The 19,791-nt window shown below is 41.1% G+C and overlaps 1 protein-coding gene across 5 annotated transcripts in view; it reads right to left on the bottom strand.

The window, feature by feature from the left end:
* Positions 1–19,537, bottom strand: part of LOC127064829 (synaptogenesis protein syg-2-like) — a 169,206-nt gene extending 149,669 nt beyond the window's left edge. For 2 of the 5 annotated variants that reach the window (XM_050996444.1, XM_050996452.1), the window contains exons 1-2: positions 19,309–19,536; positions 15,639–16,404 (exon numbers count right to left, since the gene is read on the bottom strand). In XM_050996444.1, the coding sequence (XP_050852401.1) occupies positions 15,639–15,696 (58 nt within the window). In that variant the 5' untranslated portion in view covers positions 15,697–16,404; positions 19,309–19,536. Of the gene's footprint in view, positions 1–15,638; positions 16,405–16,492; positions 16,510–19,308 lie in introns of those variants that run through there. The other 3 variants (XM_050996424.1, XM_050996433.1, XM_050996417.1) reach the window with 3 other exon arrangements.
* Positions 19,538–19,791: the final 254 nt, after the last annotated feature.

Raw genomic sequence — 19,791 nt, 5'->3', positions numbered from 1 at the left:
TAATAACGATCGGATAGGATATCATCGATTTCAAATGAAACTATTACACATTCTTGGAAGTCGCTCATGCTAGAAACGGCATGGTATTCATATCTCTCGCTTTGATGTTCCCCGTATGTGGAAGGAATAGATCGTTAAAATAGGTGATGGAAATATTAAAAGGGAGAATCGAGATGACTGTGAATAACACATAATTTAATAGGAACTAAACGAGGTGTTGGTTATGGAACGACGCCCCGTTATTTACCGAGGCGCCAAGCGGTATAAATGCGTATCGTTTCGAAGCGAACTCTCTGCTTCTACTCCGCCCAACGGAATATAGGAACAGCTTAATTACATGACTGTGTAAGAGTCCTCAGGGCATATCGAAATCATTGTTATAATTTCTCGTTCGCCGTAGAAACCACAGCGCGTAACTCGGCGAACGCTAGGAAACGGGCCACGAGCCTCCGGCTACCTGCCCCTACATACGTACAAATACATTTGCAACAAGTATACAACTTCTCTCTCTCTCTCTCTCTCTCTCTCTCTTAGTCTCGGTTCTCACTTTCCTTTATTTTCATGATTCAAGTCTTCTCGAGTGATTACGTACGACCTTCCAAGCACCCTGTGATGAAGTATTTAACACGCCGGGAAATAGTTTACTAATGATCCAATTATCGTGGGAATCGTTTTACATCGTTTAACAATAACTGGGATGATTTTCTACGGGAAATCGTTCATTAAACATATATCCCGATACGTATCTATTTAACTTCGTTTTCTGTTAAATTGTAAATTTCTAATCAAAAAACAAATTTATTTACATAATTAAACATATATTTGAGAAGTAGCATACGCTATTAGGACTAAATTACGAAATGAAATCGATAAATCGCTACAGACGTACCTATGTATATTCAAATGATCGATCGATCTATCTATCTGATTAAATACGAATAGATAATATATGAATAAACGCTTTTTATGTTACGGAAATTAAATGTACTACGTTAAAAAAATCTATAAGACTTCGATCTTATAATTAGAGTTCGCTTTTTGTATTATTTTTAGTTTCATCTTTTTTATTTCTTTCTTCTTTTTTTTTTTTTAATAGTAGAACGGATTCAAAAAGATTAATAGGGTCATTGTACCGATATTGAATAATTCATTAACGATCTATTATTTGCAAAAAATTAACGAGCAAACGTTATGCAAATGGTTGAACGTAAATTTAGCAAAAGAGATCTCATTAACGGAATTTAGTTTGTCACTTTTCAGTGTTAATTAATACCTGCTAATAACCTCTATTTAGAAACAATAACTTTTATTTGAACTCAACTTTATTTAACTTAAATTTTATTTAATAGAAGACCTATATAGGTTGTTTTAAATCTGGATATAACTTCACCGATGGATACGACGCATTAAATTAAAAAAAAAAAAGTTCATACAAATATTCGCCAAACATGACTTCGTTTTCGAGATACGACCGAATATCTCTTTCGACAAATTTTTTGTTAAACCGAGCTCTCCATTTAACCGTTTATAAATAATGTCTGATTCATCATGTCTCGTCGTATAAACATTTTACGATATTCCGTATTGTGTAAACATTTCCTTGTAATGTTTCTAAATCAGTTGACTCATATCGTGTATTTCTCGGAAACGAAAAAGGTCGTATCGGGTACGCGTTTGTATAAACTGTTTTTCTTATTTTAGTCCAGTGGTAAAATCTAAATATTAAATATCTTAAAATATTAAATCCAGTAGTAAAAACACGCGCACGTTTTTTGAAACATATACGAGCGATATCGGTCAATAAAGAATTATATTCTCAATCGAGGAATAAATTACGATAAATAATGTATAAGGAAGATATTAAAAATCATTTGGTATTCTACGGGAACGGGATAAGAGAAATTCTTAAGGAAAATACGAAACTTTAGCGCACTAAACGATCTCTTCGTAGGCTCGAAGGAGCCCTCCAGATGACTTTGACTTCGTCTAGAGGCTAGAAGTTCACTTTGGCCACCCTGTGGAATGCATGGAATTTGATTAGGAACGCACGCTAACAAAGAGGGAGAACGATGGGTGCGGGCGCACGCCTACACAGACAGCGCATTTAATAAATATTGACTTGAGCTCTCGCGGTAGTTAAATGCTCCCCACAAAACACATACTTTAAGCAGCCTCTCTCACGTATTCCTAACTCAGTCACGATACGTGCAGTCGACGGTAGCTGGGATCTCTCACATGCTAAGCGACAGTAAGCTTTCCCTCTGTACGGCACCCTCATTTCGCTGTGTGAATAATGCACGTACCTATTGACACACGAAGTTTCCCGGGCCCTGTACCGCTTTAGGCGAAATACCAAACTTCCGAATGAATAAGAAATGTTCTCACCGAAACAGTCAAACTCTTCTATAGGCGTTAACAATTAAACGAGCTGGTTGGAGTCCTGACGATCCTTTATTTTCATTAGTCAAGCCGCAGTCCCAATGTTGTCCCTTATATATCCAACGAAACAAATATTATATTTGACACTCTGATAATACGATCCAAAGTGTAAATACTAACGATTATAGAACGATGAAAGTTACGCGAGATCTTTGGATCAGTAACGTAATTTAAATACATAAAGATCAGAGAGGGTCAGGCAAGTTCCCACGAGCGTTCTTTGACAACGTGCCTCCTCGAATATCGCCGGTCGACTGATCTGTATTTAAAGTCTTTGACCTAGGATTATCTCAAACGCTCGTCCCTACGCTGTAGTTACCAAACATCGTGTTTACATCTTCGAGTTATATATCTCCTTTAGGCGTCCTTCCTCTATTTATGTTCTCAATATTGAATCGCTTTACTATGTAATGTTATTAAAATATTGTTTGTGTATTTACTTGGCCAATGAAAATAATATTATCCTTCGAAGAGCGTACGGCCGAAAGTAAATACAAAAACGAAAAGGTAATAATACAAGAAAATAAAAATCGAACAGCGTAGCTTCGTGTCTCGCGACTCGTTCGGCGTTTTCCTTGTTCGCGGATTTACAAACTTTCAAAGCCGGAAATCTGGGACTCCTGTCACTCCACGTATATCTACATACCTGCCTACCTAGCTACGCGCGAAGTCGAATCTTCTTTTCCCGAAGAAAGCTCGTCTTTGACTGCAAACATTCGCGTTCCACATTGAAAAGCTTTCACCCGCGGATCGGATTGGTAGGCCGTTGGTATGTTTGATGTGCATACGCGTATCAGTGACGTACCTTAAGTCGTATCCGTTGTACTCGTCGTCTCGAAGAAAGACTGAAAGACGAGAGAAAGCCATCTTTGCCAAGGGAGATCGATTTGAAGAAGAAATACCGTTAGACCGACGGAAAGGTGAAGGATTTTGATGAAAAAAAAAGAAAAAAGAAAAAAACGTATCGATGATCAAAAGTAAGAGAAAAATCGGATAAACTTTCGAATTCGTATCTTTTACGAATATATTTGAAATCGTACGATTTATAGTTTAAAGCATATCGAAAAAATAGAGAAAGAAATAAGAGTAAAAGAGAAAGAGACAGACGGATAGAATGATACAAAGAGAGAGAGAGAGAGAGAGAGAGAGAGAGAAACAGACAGAGAGAGAGAGAGAGAGAGAGAGAGAAGATAGAAAATCGTGATACGCCTTCGAAGAGAAATGAAACACGCGGTAGGAGTATAAAATTCGAGCAGCATTTACGTCGTTTCAAACGCTTCGATGTTTTATAAAGAGACAGAGAGAGAGAGAGAGAGAGAGAGAGAGAGAAAGAGAGTCGGTAGTAAACTCTCGTCGAAGGTGGGAACATTTTCAAAGGCACTTCCCTCGGTCGGTTCTTCAAAATTTACCGCCTCTAGTACGGGCACCGCGTCCGGCCCGTCGCGCGTTTACGCCCCTTTTCGTTCGAGCCCGGACGCTCGTCGCGTTCCGACGTGAAACGAGCTCTTCCCGATGCGTTACGAGAGAAAGAGGGTACAAAAAAACGGGAACATGGAAAGAAAAAGAGAGAAAGAGAGAGTGAGAAAGAGAGAGAAAAGTCGGATGCCATGGAAAGAAGAACGAAAAGAAAGGAGAGAAAACGTATGACTTCTGTCCGTGACATTCGGATCCCTGCGCGCCAATAACGATATTTATGAAACGTGCTTCCTCTTTCATCGGCATTCCCATCGACATTCGCATCGGCCTTAATAAACTATCATATCTACCGAAATGAAAGTGCGAAAGAGAGAGAGAGAGAAAGAGAAAGAGTATCTTTTAAAAGAGATCGGTTCGTCACTTCGCTTTGAAAATTTCGCATCCGATGTGAAGGATACGTAGAAACGTGAACAACGTACTTACTAGGGATAGGTCTTTATATATAAATCCATATATATACGTGCATATGTACATGAAACGCATGTACACGTGTAGATATGACGTAGTAGGTATATATCGAATCGAACGGAAGTGATCGTCGGTGGATCGGCGGAACATGTAAACGAGATTGAAGTTCGGTCGTCTATTATAGTCGACGGACGACATTATGCAACGGTAGGTGTGACTGCCGCGACCAAATTATCCGAATGAAATATTAGCCGTTTAGATGTTGAGTAACGTGACGTTGCATCGACTAGCATCGTTACGTAAGATATTAAATCTTTTGATGATAGAACCTTTCCTCATAACGCTTGGGAAATTAATTCTCAGTTAACTGAGAATTTTTCAATCGTTTCGCTCTAACCAGCTTTCGCCTCGTCGGAATATATATATGTATGTATATGTATGTATGTACGTATGTATTTCTCGATCTATTTAACTCGAAACATAATTTAGGGTAGGTATTAGGAATTATGTAAAGGTTAATCACCCATTTATTGACGGATCCGTTATATCGAAAGATATCGAGGAAAGGATATATATTAGGTATTACGATTTGAAAATGATTTCAGCTGATCGTAGAGGTCCTTCTTCAATGCTGTCACGATACGGATATGCCGCGTTAATTGGCATCCCGTACGAGGCAGCTTTGCTTGCAACGCGTCTTTATCGAGCTATCGAGCATACGTAAGATAAATCGTCCGTTCGGTCTTGCCTCGAGCCAATCCCTCAACGCCGAGTTCACGCTCGATGAAAGCGACGAAAACTGAAAGCAAGATCGATGGATAAGTGTGCCGAAAGGAAGAGCGACGTTCGCATAAAGGGAAGCGACCGAAGCATGACGCTGCGAAAGAAAGCTCAAATCGGGAAATAACGGTATAATCGGTTCGACGAGTAATTGAAAAAAGAGGATACAAAAAAAGAAAAAAGAAAGAGAAGGGAAAGGGAAAGGGAAAAAAGGAAGAAAAAAGAAAGGAAGCATCGATAACTCCTATCGTTTTGATTATGAGATATGAGAAAGAACAAAAGAGAGAGAGAGAGAGAGAGAGAGAATGGAGAAAAAGAAGCGACGAACGCGACGTTGAATAATAACGAGAAACATCAGAGAACGAGCGTCCGTGAATTTGAACGTTAATTTTGCAGTTTCCATCGTTTATATAAAGAAAACGGTGGATTTATTAAGAGAGCGAGGAGAATAAAGGATTTCTTGGTGGTAGGAGGAATAATACGAGTCTTGAAATGCGTTCAACGAGCCAGGAACGAGAAACGACCCGGTCAGACTTCGAACAAAGCACTACGTATTCTAGTTGAACTGTTTACATTTGGTGCTGGTACGCGTGGCTATTTTCGAGCCCGTGCGACCGGAACGGTTAATCATTGGAACACGCTGCAAAAAGAAGTAAAACGTTTCGAGCGGCAAATATGCGATATGCGATAGCATGGTCGGCCATTGGCCAATTGCGAGGAAAAACGGAAAAACTTGAATCTTTGAATCGAGTTAGAGAACAAGCGAGTTTCGTTATAATTTTAATCGGAAAGGGATTCGATTAAAGAATAAGAAAGGTACGATACAATGAAAAAGGAAAATGCGTAACCGAGGAGAAGAGAAAATCTACGAAAAACGATTCGTAATATCATCGGCCTGAGTTCTCTCACCTCGGGGGCTTCTTTGATTCTGTCTACGTCTCTCGCAGCGTTGCTTTCGAGCTTCGGGTCAATGCGATCTAACCGAGCTGCCATCAAGGCGGATTTCTGCCTTGACTTTTATTGATGGAGGTAACGAGAAGGGATTGAAGAAGCAGGAAACCCCTAAACTCCTCTTCCTCCTGCTCCTCTTGCTCCTCCTCATCCTCTTCCTCCTTCGGAATACACTTATCTCAACGTGTTTTTCATTTAGGTTTCTCAAATCCATTCTAACCCAGTAACGGGACGTTCGTTGAGTAGATAATGATTAATAAAGACGATGAGATATAAAACGATAATTAAATATTAATTCGTATCAATTCTTTTATATATATTCACGATATTAAAAAATAAAACTACGGATTTCGCTACGAACGATATATTACCTTTTCTAAATAAGGTTGGATAAATCGACGGGCCGCGTATTGACATCTATGTCGATAACGAACGACGAACGAATCCGGCGCGAAACGATAGCACGATCTATCTTTAATAGAACATGGTCATGGTGGTTCGTTTAAAGGGCCAAATCGATGCATCGATGGGAAGAGTTTATATTCGAACACATATACATAGATATACGTGTATATTTCTTTCCTCCTCGTGTATTTTACTCTGGCAACTTCGTCGTTCTCGAGAAAATGGAGCGTACGTAGAGACAGATACATGGACACTTATACGTATGTATATACATCGTGGAAACATCAGAACGTATCGATTTCCTCGCTTTTGGGTTCCTTTGTTTCTTCTTAGCACAGGCACGATATCTCGCGGGATAGTATTCGTGTTACGAAATTCGAGGGTAGCGTAAGGGTTGTTCTTAAAATTTGTTCGTCTCGGTTGTTCCTTTACACGAGTCCCAGAGCAAAGGAGTAAAGAAAGGTAACCCTCCATGCTCCCCGAACATATTACGACTGCGTGAACGTTGGTCGAGCTGGCTAACGCGCTCGTGCGCGCATATCCGTGCACGTAGACTCGTAGATACGTGTCTGCAGGAATTTAATTAGGCGAATACTTGAGAGAGAGAGAGAGAGAGAGAGAGAGAGAGAGAGAGAGAGAGCGCTAGCTACACACGATAGATTTTGTTCCGTGCAAAACCGCGCCTCGAAAGTTGAGCACCGTGACGTGGTGTAGCCGTGCTCGTTTCAGTAGCGGAAACCACTCGACTACTTAGCGTTCTTTAATTAGCGTGGAAATACTACTTTGACTTTTCCCGAGTTCTTTTCGCGACGAATAAGAGGTACGGTGTAGAGTTGTAGACGAAAGCGCCGTCGCGCTACCACCGTCGTACACCTTCCTCACGAGAGCCTTACGTTCTTCTTTTTGTGATTGCGTTACGTGGCTCGTGGTAAACACGTAGACGCGGAGGACCGACTCGCGTTTTCCTTAGAAAATTATTCGCAACGTTGTAAAGGGTGTAAATCTTGTAGACGATTCGTGCTTATCACGTAAGTATCGCGATTGGAGAATCGTAACTTAGTTGCTTAGTTCCCATAGAGTGGATACGAACCTAACGTTGGAAGGAAGTTTAACTGATGCACTCGGCCTGCATTTGGTAGAGGCCAGAGTAATACCGAATTAGCAAATCGCAATCACGCGCACCTGAACCAAGCGACGACGAGAGATACATACATTCGAGCATCGCTTCGACGGTGGTCCCGATTGGATCAACGAACCACTCGTCGTCGACTCGATCGTTTCACCGCGAGCACAATGCTGGAGAATTCATATCCGTGGGAAGCATCGAAAGGAGAACCGCTCAAGCCACGAGCCTCAGAGAGAGAGAGAGAGAGAGAGAGAGAGAGAGAGAGAGAGAGACTCGAACCTTCCTCGTCCTGGAACACGCGTTTGCCCTCACCCTTTCACTCTCTCTCTCTCTATCTCTCTCTCTCTCTCTATCTCTCTCTCTATCTCTCTCTCTCTCTCCCTCCCCATCGTCCTGTGCATTCACATACACGCGAGCGGTCCAACAGTCCGGCTACACGAGTGAGTCTGGCATGCCTTCGTTAATTGCCTGTTCGCCAATCATAGAATCCCGTTTTGCCCATTATCCACCCGTAGTTATCTATTTACCTTTTGCGATTCGATTCGTCCTCCTTGTTATCGTACTATATTGAGTACCAGTCTCATACCGACGATCAGATTATCCTTATTATCGAATTCCACGATTCGACAAACTCGAAAGTGTTGAAGTTTAACCATAGAATCGCTCGAGATAATAAAATTCCAAGTTTTTTGTTACGACGGAAAGAAATGCCGACGATGACGTTGGATCAGCGATCATCCGGTCTCGTTACTATCGCGACCCGTCGTTAAATTATGAATGAAAATATAGCTTACGGCTGGGACACTGTCGGTGCAGCGCGCATGATCTTCGATAAAAATAAGGGTGGAAAAGGATAGGTAACAAAAGGAACGGAAAATAGTAGAGGCGGCGTTTGACGATGTTAAATATTTACGAGGCAGAGTGAATAAGGATAGAACTCATTTCGCTAGCATTTTCTCTTTTAAAAGCTGATGTTAGTGATCAAACGAAACACGATTAGAGATAAGAACAATAAAAATAAAGAAAAGAAGAACAAGAAAAAAAGGAAAGGGAAAAGAAAAAAGAAAGAACGATCGCTATCGGCGAACGTAAAGTCGAGGAACGATGATATAAAGGTACAAGTTCGATTGATAACTTTCTCTATCGCTTTACGGCTAAAGTCTCGCGGGTTGCAAAAAATTTTTGTTCGCGAAAATATTCTCCTCCCCAACTAGACTTCTCTTCTTTTCTCTTCTGCTTTTTTTTCTACCCCCTCTGTAAAAGCGTTGATAGGTATGCAGCCGCTACCACCCTTTGCCTCGAATTCAATGGAAAAGTTGAAACGCTTATTGGATCGAACCGGACCGACCGCAAGCAAGATTGGCAGAGAAAGAAAGAGAAGAAGAAAAAAGGAAAAAGAGAGAGAGAGAGAGAGAGGAGAAAAAAAGAGAGAGAAAAGAGCACCGATGAAAAAGCTATCGATCTTGGGTTTCTTATAAAATCATATAAAACGGTATAATATATTATATTATAAAGTTGCACGGGGTGTTTCGTTATACATAATTCCGAAAAGTTTTGGACTCGTGGGTACTTGACAGGAGAGAAACGTGTTCAGATTGTTGCCTCTTCCATGCCTCGAAATCGTCGATTTTCTTCGAACACGTTAGCTCTCGTTCTCTCTCTCTCTCTCGCTTGCTCGCTCTCTCTCGATGAGATCGTCCGCAGCACTAATTAGATCAAAAATTAAACTCGAGCCCGTCGATTAAAATTGTTCGCAACTCGGAAGAGGATCGTGTAAACGATCGGGTAAGAGTAGTTGGAGGAGGCCTGATTAATAGTGAAACCCGTCCCACGCACACCTTCGGCCCGGAGGCGAACGACGTCTTTTTGCGAGGGCACGACCATTCTTCTCCTCCCTGATGTTCTCTCGCAACTATTGAGTCTCGTTAATTAAAAGTTACCTAATAAACCGCGCCCCGCGTGATTTCGTACCGTTTCCCCTATGACGATCTATTGTCTGCTTTGCGCCGTTTCTTTTGTCATCTACCCCCGAAAAACATATTCGCCACCAAAACAGATCAACTTTTCAAACCAGCAAAACCTGTTACTCTCTATGATTTCCGTCGTTCACAAATTTTATGTACCGTGAAAATAACCGAAAGAAGGAAGGATATTTCGGCAACAAAAGGAAAGAAGCGAAAGAGAGAGAGAGAGAGAGAGAGAGAGAGAGGGAAAGAGAGTAAGAGAAAACAAAGTTCACGTAATTAAATACGACAATTTATCAAATATAACCTTATAATCCTAATTTAATGATAGCAAGTAGGTACGATTAATTGTAAGTATTAAGTAAATGAATATAAAATGTAAAATATATCTTGAAATAAAGTACAATATTACTGAGTATTCAGTGCTTATTCCTTGGTTCTATCGGACGCTTACATTAATGCAATTTCGAAAGACTTTAATGCAGTTATCGAAGTTATTATTGTTGGACAGAAAGTTTCAGAGAGAAATGTCTGAGAAACGCGGATGGATCTAAAAATAAGAACATTTAGACAATAGAAATCCTACTCGACAACTATTTCTCGAAAGCTCGAGGATTCGGAAGGAAAAACGAATATTAGTACATAGTACTTGCTTGTATCATTTAGGATGAATCGAACGCAAACATTTAATGTTCTTTAGGAGAAAGAAAGAGATAGAAAAGGAATTCACGTTCGTTTTAGGAACCCTAAAAAAGAAAGATTAAAAAAGAAAGATGGAAAGAGCAAGACGGAAAAAGGAAGACGGAAAGAGTAAATTGAAAGATAATACAAAGGAGGTACGGTACCTGCGGTATCCTTGGTATGAGAGAGGAACGAGGAAAGCACCAACAAAACTGACCCACGAAACCCGTGCCAAACAATTTGCAATGCTGAAACGAAAAGTTGCGGAGCGTCGTTGTCTAAGGCTTCTCGCGCGAAACCACAGAAATTTGGTGGAGTATCTGAGGGTAGCTTGAGATCGCGATTTCTACTACATATATCTCCTATCCTTTTCATTGCTCTTCTTCTTTAAATGATAATAAGCGATTAACATTGTTTCTTTTCCTTTTTCTCTTCTTTTTAATTTCGACCTTTATAATGACATCGATTTCATCGTCGAATCTATCCGATACGCGTCGTGAACAAAGATTTAAATAAATTTAATGAATGCCCGTGTTATATGATTACAGGTTAACAAATGAATATTTCGTCCTTATTAAGCTAAACGCGAACTTTCAATTAAACGTGTAGCCTCGTAATGCTTGACAGCGGAATCAACGATACCCCCATCGGTCGTTTCCATATTAATCACCGAGAAATAATAGCGAAGCGTCATTCGATCCTACGTTTTATCGTAAGCCTCTGTTAAAAGCAAAGATCGAATTTCATATTTTTACGTTAAATTGATACAGGAAAAATTGCTTAATGGGAAACAAAGCGTACTAATATTTCAATTTTTCAATTAATCTCTTTTTTTAAATTATCAATGATTCCTCTACATTATGCGGTGAGTCATATTAAATATTAAAATATCAAAGTAATTTATGTGTTCATTAAAAGAGAGATTATTAAAGAGCGAGTCGTGAAAAATTATCGTTTTCGAAAATTGATTACTGATTATGAATCTTTGAAGATGCTCTGATCTACGTTAATTAATGCGTTACGATCGAAAAACAACCTATCGTTGACGACGACATAAGGGCCAAATGAAAACCAGCTGTTACGATTAATTATCCGAATGACCTGCACATTTCTTTGTCACGTCTTATTCATGAACTGTTCTTTGAACGAATACAAAAATAATCGTAAAACTTTCGTAATTAATTATCGAAAAAGAAAAAACACAAAGTTTGAAACTTAACAATCGTGGGAGTTACATATATCGCGGGTTACGAAATTCTCTTTGCGATCTAGTACGAATTGCTCTCTCCTACTGGATGCAAAAGTTATCGGGGGCAATCGAGATAATCCCAAACGCTCTGCCCCCTCCTTCCTACCGATACGAGAGAGAAAATTCATGGTACATCGAGGCTATATCGAATCGATACAATTAACCCTCGAAACCGCAGTGGGGTCACGTGCTATGTGACGCCCAATGCACCGTAACATAATAGCGCGTTGCTCGTACGAGCGTGCAATTTTATTTCTCGAATTAAGGGACTATTTACGATGACCGTTATCTCTCTCTCTCTCTCTCTCTCTCTTTCTCTCTCTTTATCTCTTTCCTCTCTCTCTCTCTTCCTCTCTTTCTTTCTCTCTCTCTCTTTATTTCTTTATCTCTCTCTTTTTCTCTTTATCTCTTTCCGTCTCTCTTCCTCTTTACGTTACGAAACTATTTGTCTCTTTTTTAATCCTTGACATTTTGACTTGGAGTGTCACTCGACACGAAATTTCATTGTTGGGAGGATATGCAACAAGCTCGAGTGCCGGTCGACGAGCAGCTCATCGCAATTTATTAACACACAGCGGTGGACATAAACGTTTTCAAAGTACTCTCGAGGCCACTGTTTCATACGCGTATGTCTTTCTTCGTTCGAACGAAATTCAATTCGATATCATTTCTCTTTCGTTTTACACCAACGTTGTAATAATTAATGAAAATGGTTTATGAATAAGATCGTCGAGGAGAAACCATGAAGGATGTCGTTTGTCGTCTAACCGAATAAAGCCAAATAACGATGCCTCGTTCAACCTACATCCTGTGAATCTATCCAAAACTTTGCTTACGTACTTGAAAGGTTTAATAAGACTCTCTTGCCCTTAATCGTAAGCGCCCAACTGTTCAGGCAACGCCCACTCCCACTTCATCCTCTTTAGAATGACAAAGACTTTATCTTTGGAAATGCTTATCAAACGCTTATCAAACGTTCGACTTGATGCGAGATTGTTTAAAACGCAGCTGCAATTATATATATGAATATACATACATACATATTTTCATATATACATATATATATATATATATGTTTGTGTATGTGTATATATATATATACATGTTGTTGCTGAAAATACTTCTCGTGAAACATAATCGCGAGATTTGTGAATACATATTACGATTTCAATGAACGCGATTCACGTTACTCGACAATATTTCCTTTTCGTATTTCTCTTTCTCGTCAAACAATGCTTGTCGTTAGTAAAAGCAATGTCCAATTAAACGGTTACGAAATAATGATAATTATCTCGTAGCGACTGTTTGTAACTTATTTGTTTAATTAAACGAATGACGTACGGTGATATCAGATTCGATCTAACCCGTAGCTCGTAGTGTTCAATGAAAATATATACATATATTTTCTATATAGAAAAAGAAGGGTTAAAGAAATGACAAAATAAAAAAAAAAGAAACAAAAAAAGAAATAGAGTAAAAAGAATGGAAATACCTATGTGTAAAAGAGGGAAGAGAAGACCGTAAAGAGAGACACGTGCCATTGGTAAAGAAGAAAATCGCGAACCTGACACCACCGGCTGTCGTAGTCCGTATGGCGAGCGTAACATCGAATGATCCGAGCGAATCGAAGGAGACAAAGCTTCCCCCATTGCCGGAAGGGGAACTATCCCGTAATTCTCGAAAGCACGCCTGACCGATTTTATTGCGCTTGCTTACATACCACTTCGTTCCATAGCGCGTGCCATCGATCTGATTACATAAAGGAAGCATTTTACAATAGATATCTGAACAATAATATTCTATCTTAAGTCTTTTGCAAATCATGATTTTAACTCTTGTCGTCGAACTCGATCGTTTCCACACGATATTCTGTTAACTCTTTAATAAATCGCAGTCTTTGCTCTTGTCGGGAACCTCATGAAGTTTCCATTGATTCATACGAATTATTTTCAACGAAAATATCGGAAACGTTTCCGTCACAAACACCAGTCACCGGGAATAATAATCGCGACATTTGCTCTTTATTATTTCTCTTTCGTCGCCGTATTTTTCAGTCTTTTCTTCTTTTCTCTCTCTCTCTCTCTCTCTCGCTCTTTTTCTGACTCTCTCCCTCTCACTCACCCACTCACACGAAAATTCTATCGCTCGGTTGAGCATAATATTAAGTATATTTTTTGAAGTTTCGGTATATAGATATCATATCCCCCATATCTCGGCATGCAATCGAGATTTAAAGTTGAACGCGTTTATTAAAGTCCACCGTTTATTATGGACTAAAAATATTATACGGTAGACATAATAATCGATTATCGTTACATGTATATGTGTGTATATATATATATATCACTGTGCGAAGAATATCATCGATACACACATTTACTTTTTCCGTGGATTTTGTTTTTTATTTCCCTTCGGTATCTCCTTTACCACGTTGGTTTCTTTTTAATTATATTATCCTTTTTACTTTAACGTTAAGCTCAACAAATAATACGCAAATAACTGGATACAAGTAAATAGGTAACAAATGTAATAACAGTGCACATGCAAAAACAGTATTAACGATGAATAACAAACGTTCGTTAATGTATAACGAAAGATAAAGGATCCTTTCTGAGGAATAATACATCTACATATTTGTGTGTATGCTTATGAGTGTATATTATGAATTTATGCCAATGATAACAAGCAGGAGCCCAAATTGACGCGCCAAAAATGGGAAAGGTAGTGGAGATTAGGTGAGGGCGAATCGAGAGACTGAAAACGCGTTTACACGAATTTCGTTACACCAACGCATATATTGCGAAGCGTGAAAGTCATATATACCGAGGAAACGTGCCACGTATGCATGAACGTACGAAGAATAACTTACGATTCGGTCGTTTAAACCTTCGTCGAGCGGTCGTATATATATATATATATATATATATATATATATATATATTTTTTTTTATCTTTTTTCTTTTTTCCTTTCTATTTTTTTCTTCTTTCTTCTTTTCCTCTCTTTTTTTCTCTTTCCTCCTTCTTCTTTTTGCATGAAAAAGAAGGGAACTCAAAAGAGCAAAGGGACGTATTCACGATGACGCACATACGACCTAGGTATCTACATATCCGCTTTCCCAAAACCCTTTCGTTGACACGATCGTATCCAAAAGCTTATATCTCAGAAGTTGTAAAAAGCGAGCACGCACTAGAAAGCAGAGTTCTTAATAACCGTTTTTATTAATCCGGAATTCTCTCCCCCCTTTTAATCTTTAAATGAAAAGCGCATCTTCTCTTATAGTCGTTACACGATGAAAATGTGCACGGTAATATACGTCGAATAGAAAAAGTTAACGAGCTTTATTGAAAATAGAATAAACATTGAGGTGTGAATACAGGGGCGGAATTACGTTGGTAGCGCGAGGCTTACCTAATCGTTTATGCTCGCGAGAGAGGAGGAAAAACGAACGTTTGTTTTTCTCGAACGAAAATCACGGGAAAAAAAAGGGTAGAGGAATCTGTTTCGCGTGACGGGTAACCGAAGCTCCGCACGGAAAGTTCGTTAGCTTAAAAAAGCCCCAGGGCGGGGCATAACTTCGGTAAAATAATATTGTTGTTTTTAGGACGCTCCGAGTACCGTCATGATTAATGGACATGGCACGACAATGCTCTTTCTCGCGGATACGAGAAAAGCCATGTATTTGAATTTCGACGCGCGTTCTATCGGGAGAAAAATACGGAACGACATAATCGTCGAAAACGTACCGCGATTCTGTTAAAATAAATATATCGTTTGGCTAGTGAGTCGAAAAGGAGAATAAGAGCCGCGAGTCGGGCAAAAGATAAAACTTTCCACGATCCTTTGATCCGATTTACCGAGAACAAAGGGTAGGATAGTCTCGTCGTTCGAAAAAGAAAGGCGATGGCGAACGAAAAAGTAGTGTTAAGGAGGAGGGTGAGGGGGGAGGAGGAAGAGGAGAAGAGGAAAAGAAGAAAATGAAGAAGAAGAAGAAGAAGAAGAAGAAGAAGAAAGAAGAAGAAGAAAAAGTATACAACGTAATAAGTAACGTAATAAGCGAGGGTGAAAGGGTTGAAGGTAAAAGTGGAGAAGGCGAGTATCGAAGGGGAACATCGTAAAGGGCGAAAACGTATAAAGAAAGAGAGGAAGAAAACGACTGACCTTGAGCTCGTATGGTCGTTAAGACGGCGACGAAAACGGCGAGGGAAGGACACCGCATCTTTCTTTCCACCTTGAATCCGTCGTCTCTCCTCGTCGTCGCTTCTCCAGCTTCGTCGCGACTTTCTCGCGCGATCACGGACGATGTCACGCGGCGCGTGGACGTGGCTGCACGCGTTTCTGCGACGCGTCTCCTCGCACCGGGAGCTTCTCCCTTCCGACGTGTCGTCGCGCGCGCACAAGAAAGGAGACAGAGGGAGATGCTGAGAGAGATGGAAAGAGAGAGAGAGAGAGAGAGAGAGAGAGAGAAAGGAAGAGAGAGATGAAGAAAAAGAAAGAGCGAAAGAAAGAGAGAGAGACAGAGAGAGAGATAAAGAGAAACAGCCAAACAGATACAGATAGATAGATAAGCAGAAAGAGAGAGAAAGAGAGAGAGAGAGAGAGAGAGAGAAAGAAAGAGAGAGAGAAGAAGAAAATACACACTCGGCTGAGTTTGGCTCCTTTATCGACTTTTCTGTCACTCGATCGGCGTATTTTTAGCGACGCGTACACGAATCGATCTCTGCCAAGGGAAACGAAAGATCGCGCGTTCGTCACTCATATCACAAGTTACTCTCACTCTCCTCCGTTTCTTTTAACAGTTTTCACGGCGAAGAGAAAATTCGAAAAAATGTCACGGAAAAGGTCAACGTCCTCTCAGCGAGTTCCTTGTTCGTTCATCGCAGCACGATCATCACCGGTCACTGTAGTTGTCGATTTCTTCTTCGATCTGGAAATCGAGACAGCAAAGTGTTCAATCGACGACTTCTACTTCTCTTTTCTTCAAATAACAAAGACGAGTCTCCAACTTTCTTTACGATTCTCTCGAGCATCTTTTCCAGCTCGATGGTCGCTGGTTTTGGTCACCGTTGAATCTAGTCGATGATTCGCTAGGAAGGAGAGAGAGAAAGAAAGAGAGAGAGAGAGAGAAGAGGAAAAAAAGAAAAAGAAAAGTTGCCGCACCGAGAAAAGTCGGCATAGGGAGGAAAAGTGAAACGGTAAGCAAACTCGATGGGCCAAGGAAACTTGTTCTTTCGTCCCTCAGCTCACCAGTACCGCGACGACCTTTCGAGCGCGAGAAAACTCTAGGAGAAGTATAGCGGAGTGCGGCTAGGGATTAGAACAAGGCAAGAGATATAAAGCAAGAGAAATAGAGGACCGAAAGGGAGAGAGATAAAGAGAAAGGATGACAGTTTTTCCCCGAGGACGACGTACACGAGAACGACGAGAGAGGAAGAGTAACGAAGAGGCAAAGAGAAATAGAGAGAGAGAGAGAGAGAGAGAGAGAGGAAGCGATAGCAAGAGGAGAGTCAGTTTGAATGCGCGACTCGCACTTGAATACCGCCCTAACGATCCGACCAACCGAATTAGGACTCGACGAAGCGCGCGTTCCCTCTTCTTCGCAAACAGATCCTTTCATCCTCCTAACCCGATCCCGTTTTCTCGAAAAGCGCAACGACTTGTGCAACAACATCGTGGCGACAAATAATTTCGTCTATCCGTCCGGCAAGTCCGTTCTACTCTTAAAAACCTTCAAGATCCTCCTGGTACGTTGATCGATGAATCTTGCTGTGGTCGTTTGCGGCGACCTCATTCCTTCGACTTCCTTGTGCCTTCCTTTGCAACGTCTTGCAACGCGTAATCGAATAAAAGCGCTAAGTGATTAATTGCAAGAGTCTTCCTTTGCCTCTCCTCCCATCTCTCTACCACCCTCCCCCTCTCTCTCTCTCTCTCTCTCTCTTTCTTTTTCTCGTCCTCTCGTACCCCATCTCCTTCCGTCCTTTCTTGATCTTTCTTAGCGAGCGATATCGGACGTCTAAAGGACCTTCCTCCTAGAAGGCAACCTCTCACGAATCGACCTCTGCCTTCTCTCAAGAAGCTTTATAATTCGATAGTCCATCCTTGCGATCTCATCGATACTTTTTCAAGTAACAGCAGATCTTCGAAAGTTCTCGATCTGCTATCGTTTTATAATATACATCGATCTCCTTTAGTAGACGGGTCGGTTTGATATTACTTAGGGTCCAAATGTTTCTATACAATCTTATTTAGGAGAACACTCTCGATAATATTTTCGAATGTTTTATATCACGTATGTAAAAGTCGCGAAATACCCTTATATTACTTTCGTACCATCTCCGATACGATCGCTCGTTAAGCGGTCTTGTACCGGCATATATTTTCGAAGGTTATTACTTTCTCCAGCCTATTCAACGATGACGTTCACGCGAAGAAAGGACGTTAACGATAGCTAAGAGTCGTCCAATATTACGGATAACGTCGATCAGGCTGCGAGCGAGAATTTATGGTGGAAGGAATGCTCGATGTTAATCGACGTCGTTCTCGAAAACGAGTCTAGGATATTGAAGTTTTTCGAGGGCTGCGAATAAAGGGAATATTTTTGCGTTACGTCATACGAAGAGTTTCTCGCTTCAACGGCGAAGAAGAATTTACGACGTCTCGTTTCGATGATCGCGTATTTGAGTTAAAAGCAATGGCAGAAGCTTCTACAGCTTGCTTTAAAAATAAAACTCGCGCTTTTTTTCTCCTTCTTCTCCCACCTCCGCACCATTTACGATTATACTCGCGCCATTCCTATATAATTTCATTCGGAGGAGTGGATGAAAGATAACCATTACGAGAGCCTAGGGCCAAGTAAGCGAAAACGCAAAGGAAACAACCCAACCTATTTAAATAGAGAAATCTGATCTATGACAAATGAAGAAAAGTCATTGACTTTCGATTCGCGTTACTACAGCAACCATGGATAATTCGAAGCCTCGAGAGCGATCGTTGTCACGCGATCTGCCGATCGAGTTACTACGATAAAAGATTATACTATCTATTAACGAATAGTCACAAAATATCGAATAAAAAACGTAATGATCCAAGGCATTTCCTATCGTTAACATCCACCAGATATATCTGCGAATGTCCAATAAAAAAAAAGAGATTCTCGTAATAGGAGAAAAAAGAAGAGACAGAGTAGTCGGTCCGGCCATCGAGCTCGGAATCCCAATTACCGGATGGTCGATCATGGAAAAACTCGCCGAACTCGTTAAGAATCGCGATCGAGAACGCGATCTCGCCTTCTCTCTCGCTCTTTCTATCTCTTGTTAGCAATAATCCCAACGCGGTAATTCGCCGTCGAATAAGATTCGTACGAGAGTAAAATCTCTGATAGCGCGATAAGTTTGATCGAGTAAGGAGGGTCACGTATCGTTGGGGTTATCGACGCTTTTTCGATCGTGGAAGTGCCGTCGGAGAGAAAAAGAGGACCGGCAAAAGTAAGAAAACGTGAAAGGGGAAGGAGGAGGAGAAGGAGAAAGAGAAAAGGAGGAGAGAGAAAGAAGAAGAAGAAGAAAAGTGGGTAAAGCTCTCTCGGGAGCGGTAAGCGTGGTAACGGATCGCGTCGTTGGAAACTCGTCTTCGTCGTCGTCTATTCTTCTTCTCGGGTTTCGTGTATTCGACTTGGGAGAAGAGAAGAGAAGAGAAGAGAATAGAAGAGAGGAGAAAAGAAGAAAAATCTCTCTCTCTCTCTTCCACACTTTCTCTCTCTCTCTCTCTCTTTCTTCCTCTCTTTATCGATGACGATCCCTTTTCCTTGATAGATCATATCGAAATTGATTTCGACCTTGCCTCGGAGAAAAATAAAATGTCTTCGTTTTGCTTCCTAAGCTTCCTCGTTGCGGCTGATACGCGTGCACGGTTTACGAGAGACTACGATTACCGTTAGCTGTGCGTACGTATGTCTCTATGTGTGTGTGTGCTATTCGCGCGCGCGTGCGTGTATGTGTGCCTTGCGTGAACGGTGCGTACGAAAAACGCGTACGCTCGCCACGATCGCGGGCTCGACACTGGCGCGCTGTGTCGGCCAGACTTTTAGTTCGTGGCGCTACCGAGAAGCGTCGCGGTGCCCGTGCCACCCACCCTCCTGCTTTCTGACAGCTAGAGAGTGCCTGGCGCGCGCGCGAGTGCCACCACCGCCCTCGCCACCCCGCATGAGAGCGAGCGCACGCGAGTGCCGACCGAGTGCCAGCTACCGCGCCGCTCATCGACGCCGGCCGATCGACCCTCCTTTTCTCTATCTCTCTCTCTCTCTTTCTCTGGTTTTTTT

The sequence above is a fragment of the Vespula vulgaris genome, chromosome 1 (genome assembly GCF_905475345.1).
Source record: "Vespula vulgaris chromosome 1, iyVesVulg1.1, whole genome shotgun sequence".
Classification (NCBI taxonomy): Eukaryota; Metazoa; Arthropoda; class Insecta; order Hymenoptera; family Vespidae; genus Vespula; species Vespula vulgaris.
Note: the sequence above shows the minus strand (reverse complement) of the source record. Positions and strands in the feature narration are given on the sequence as shown.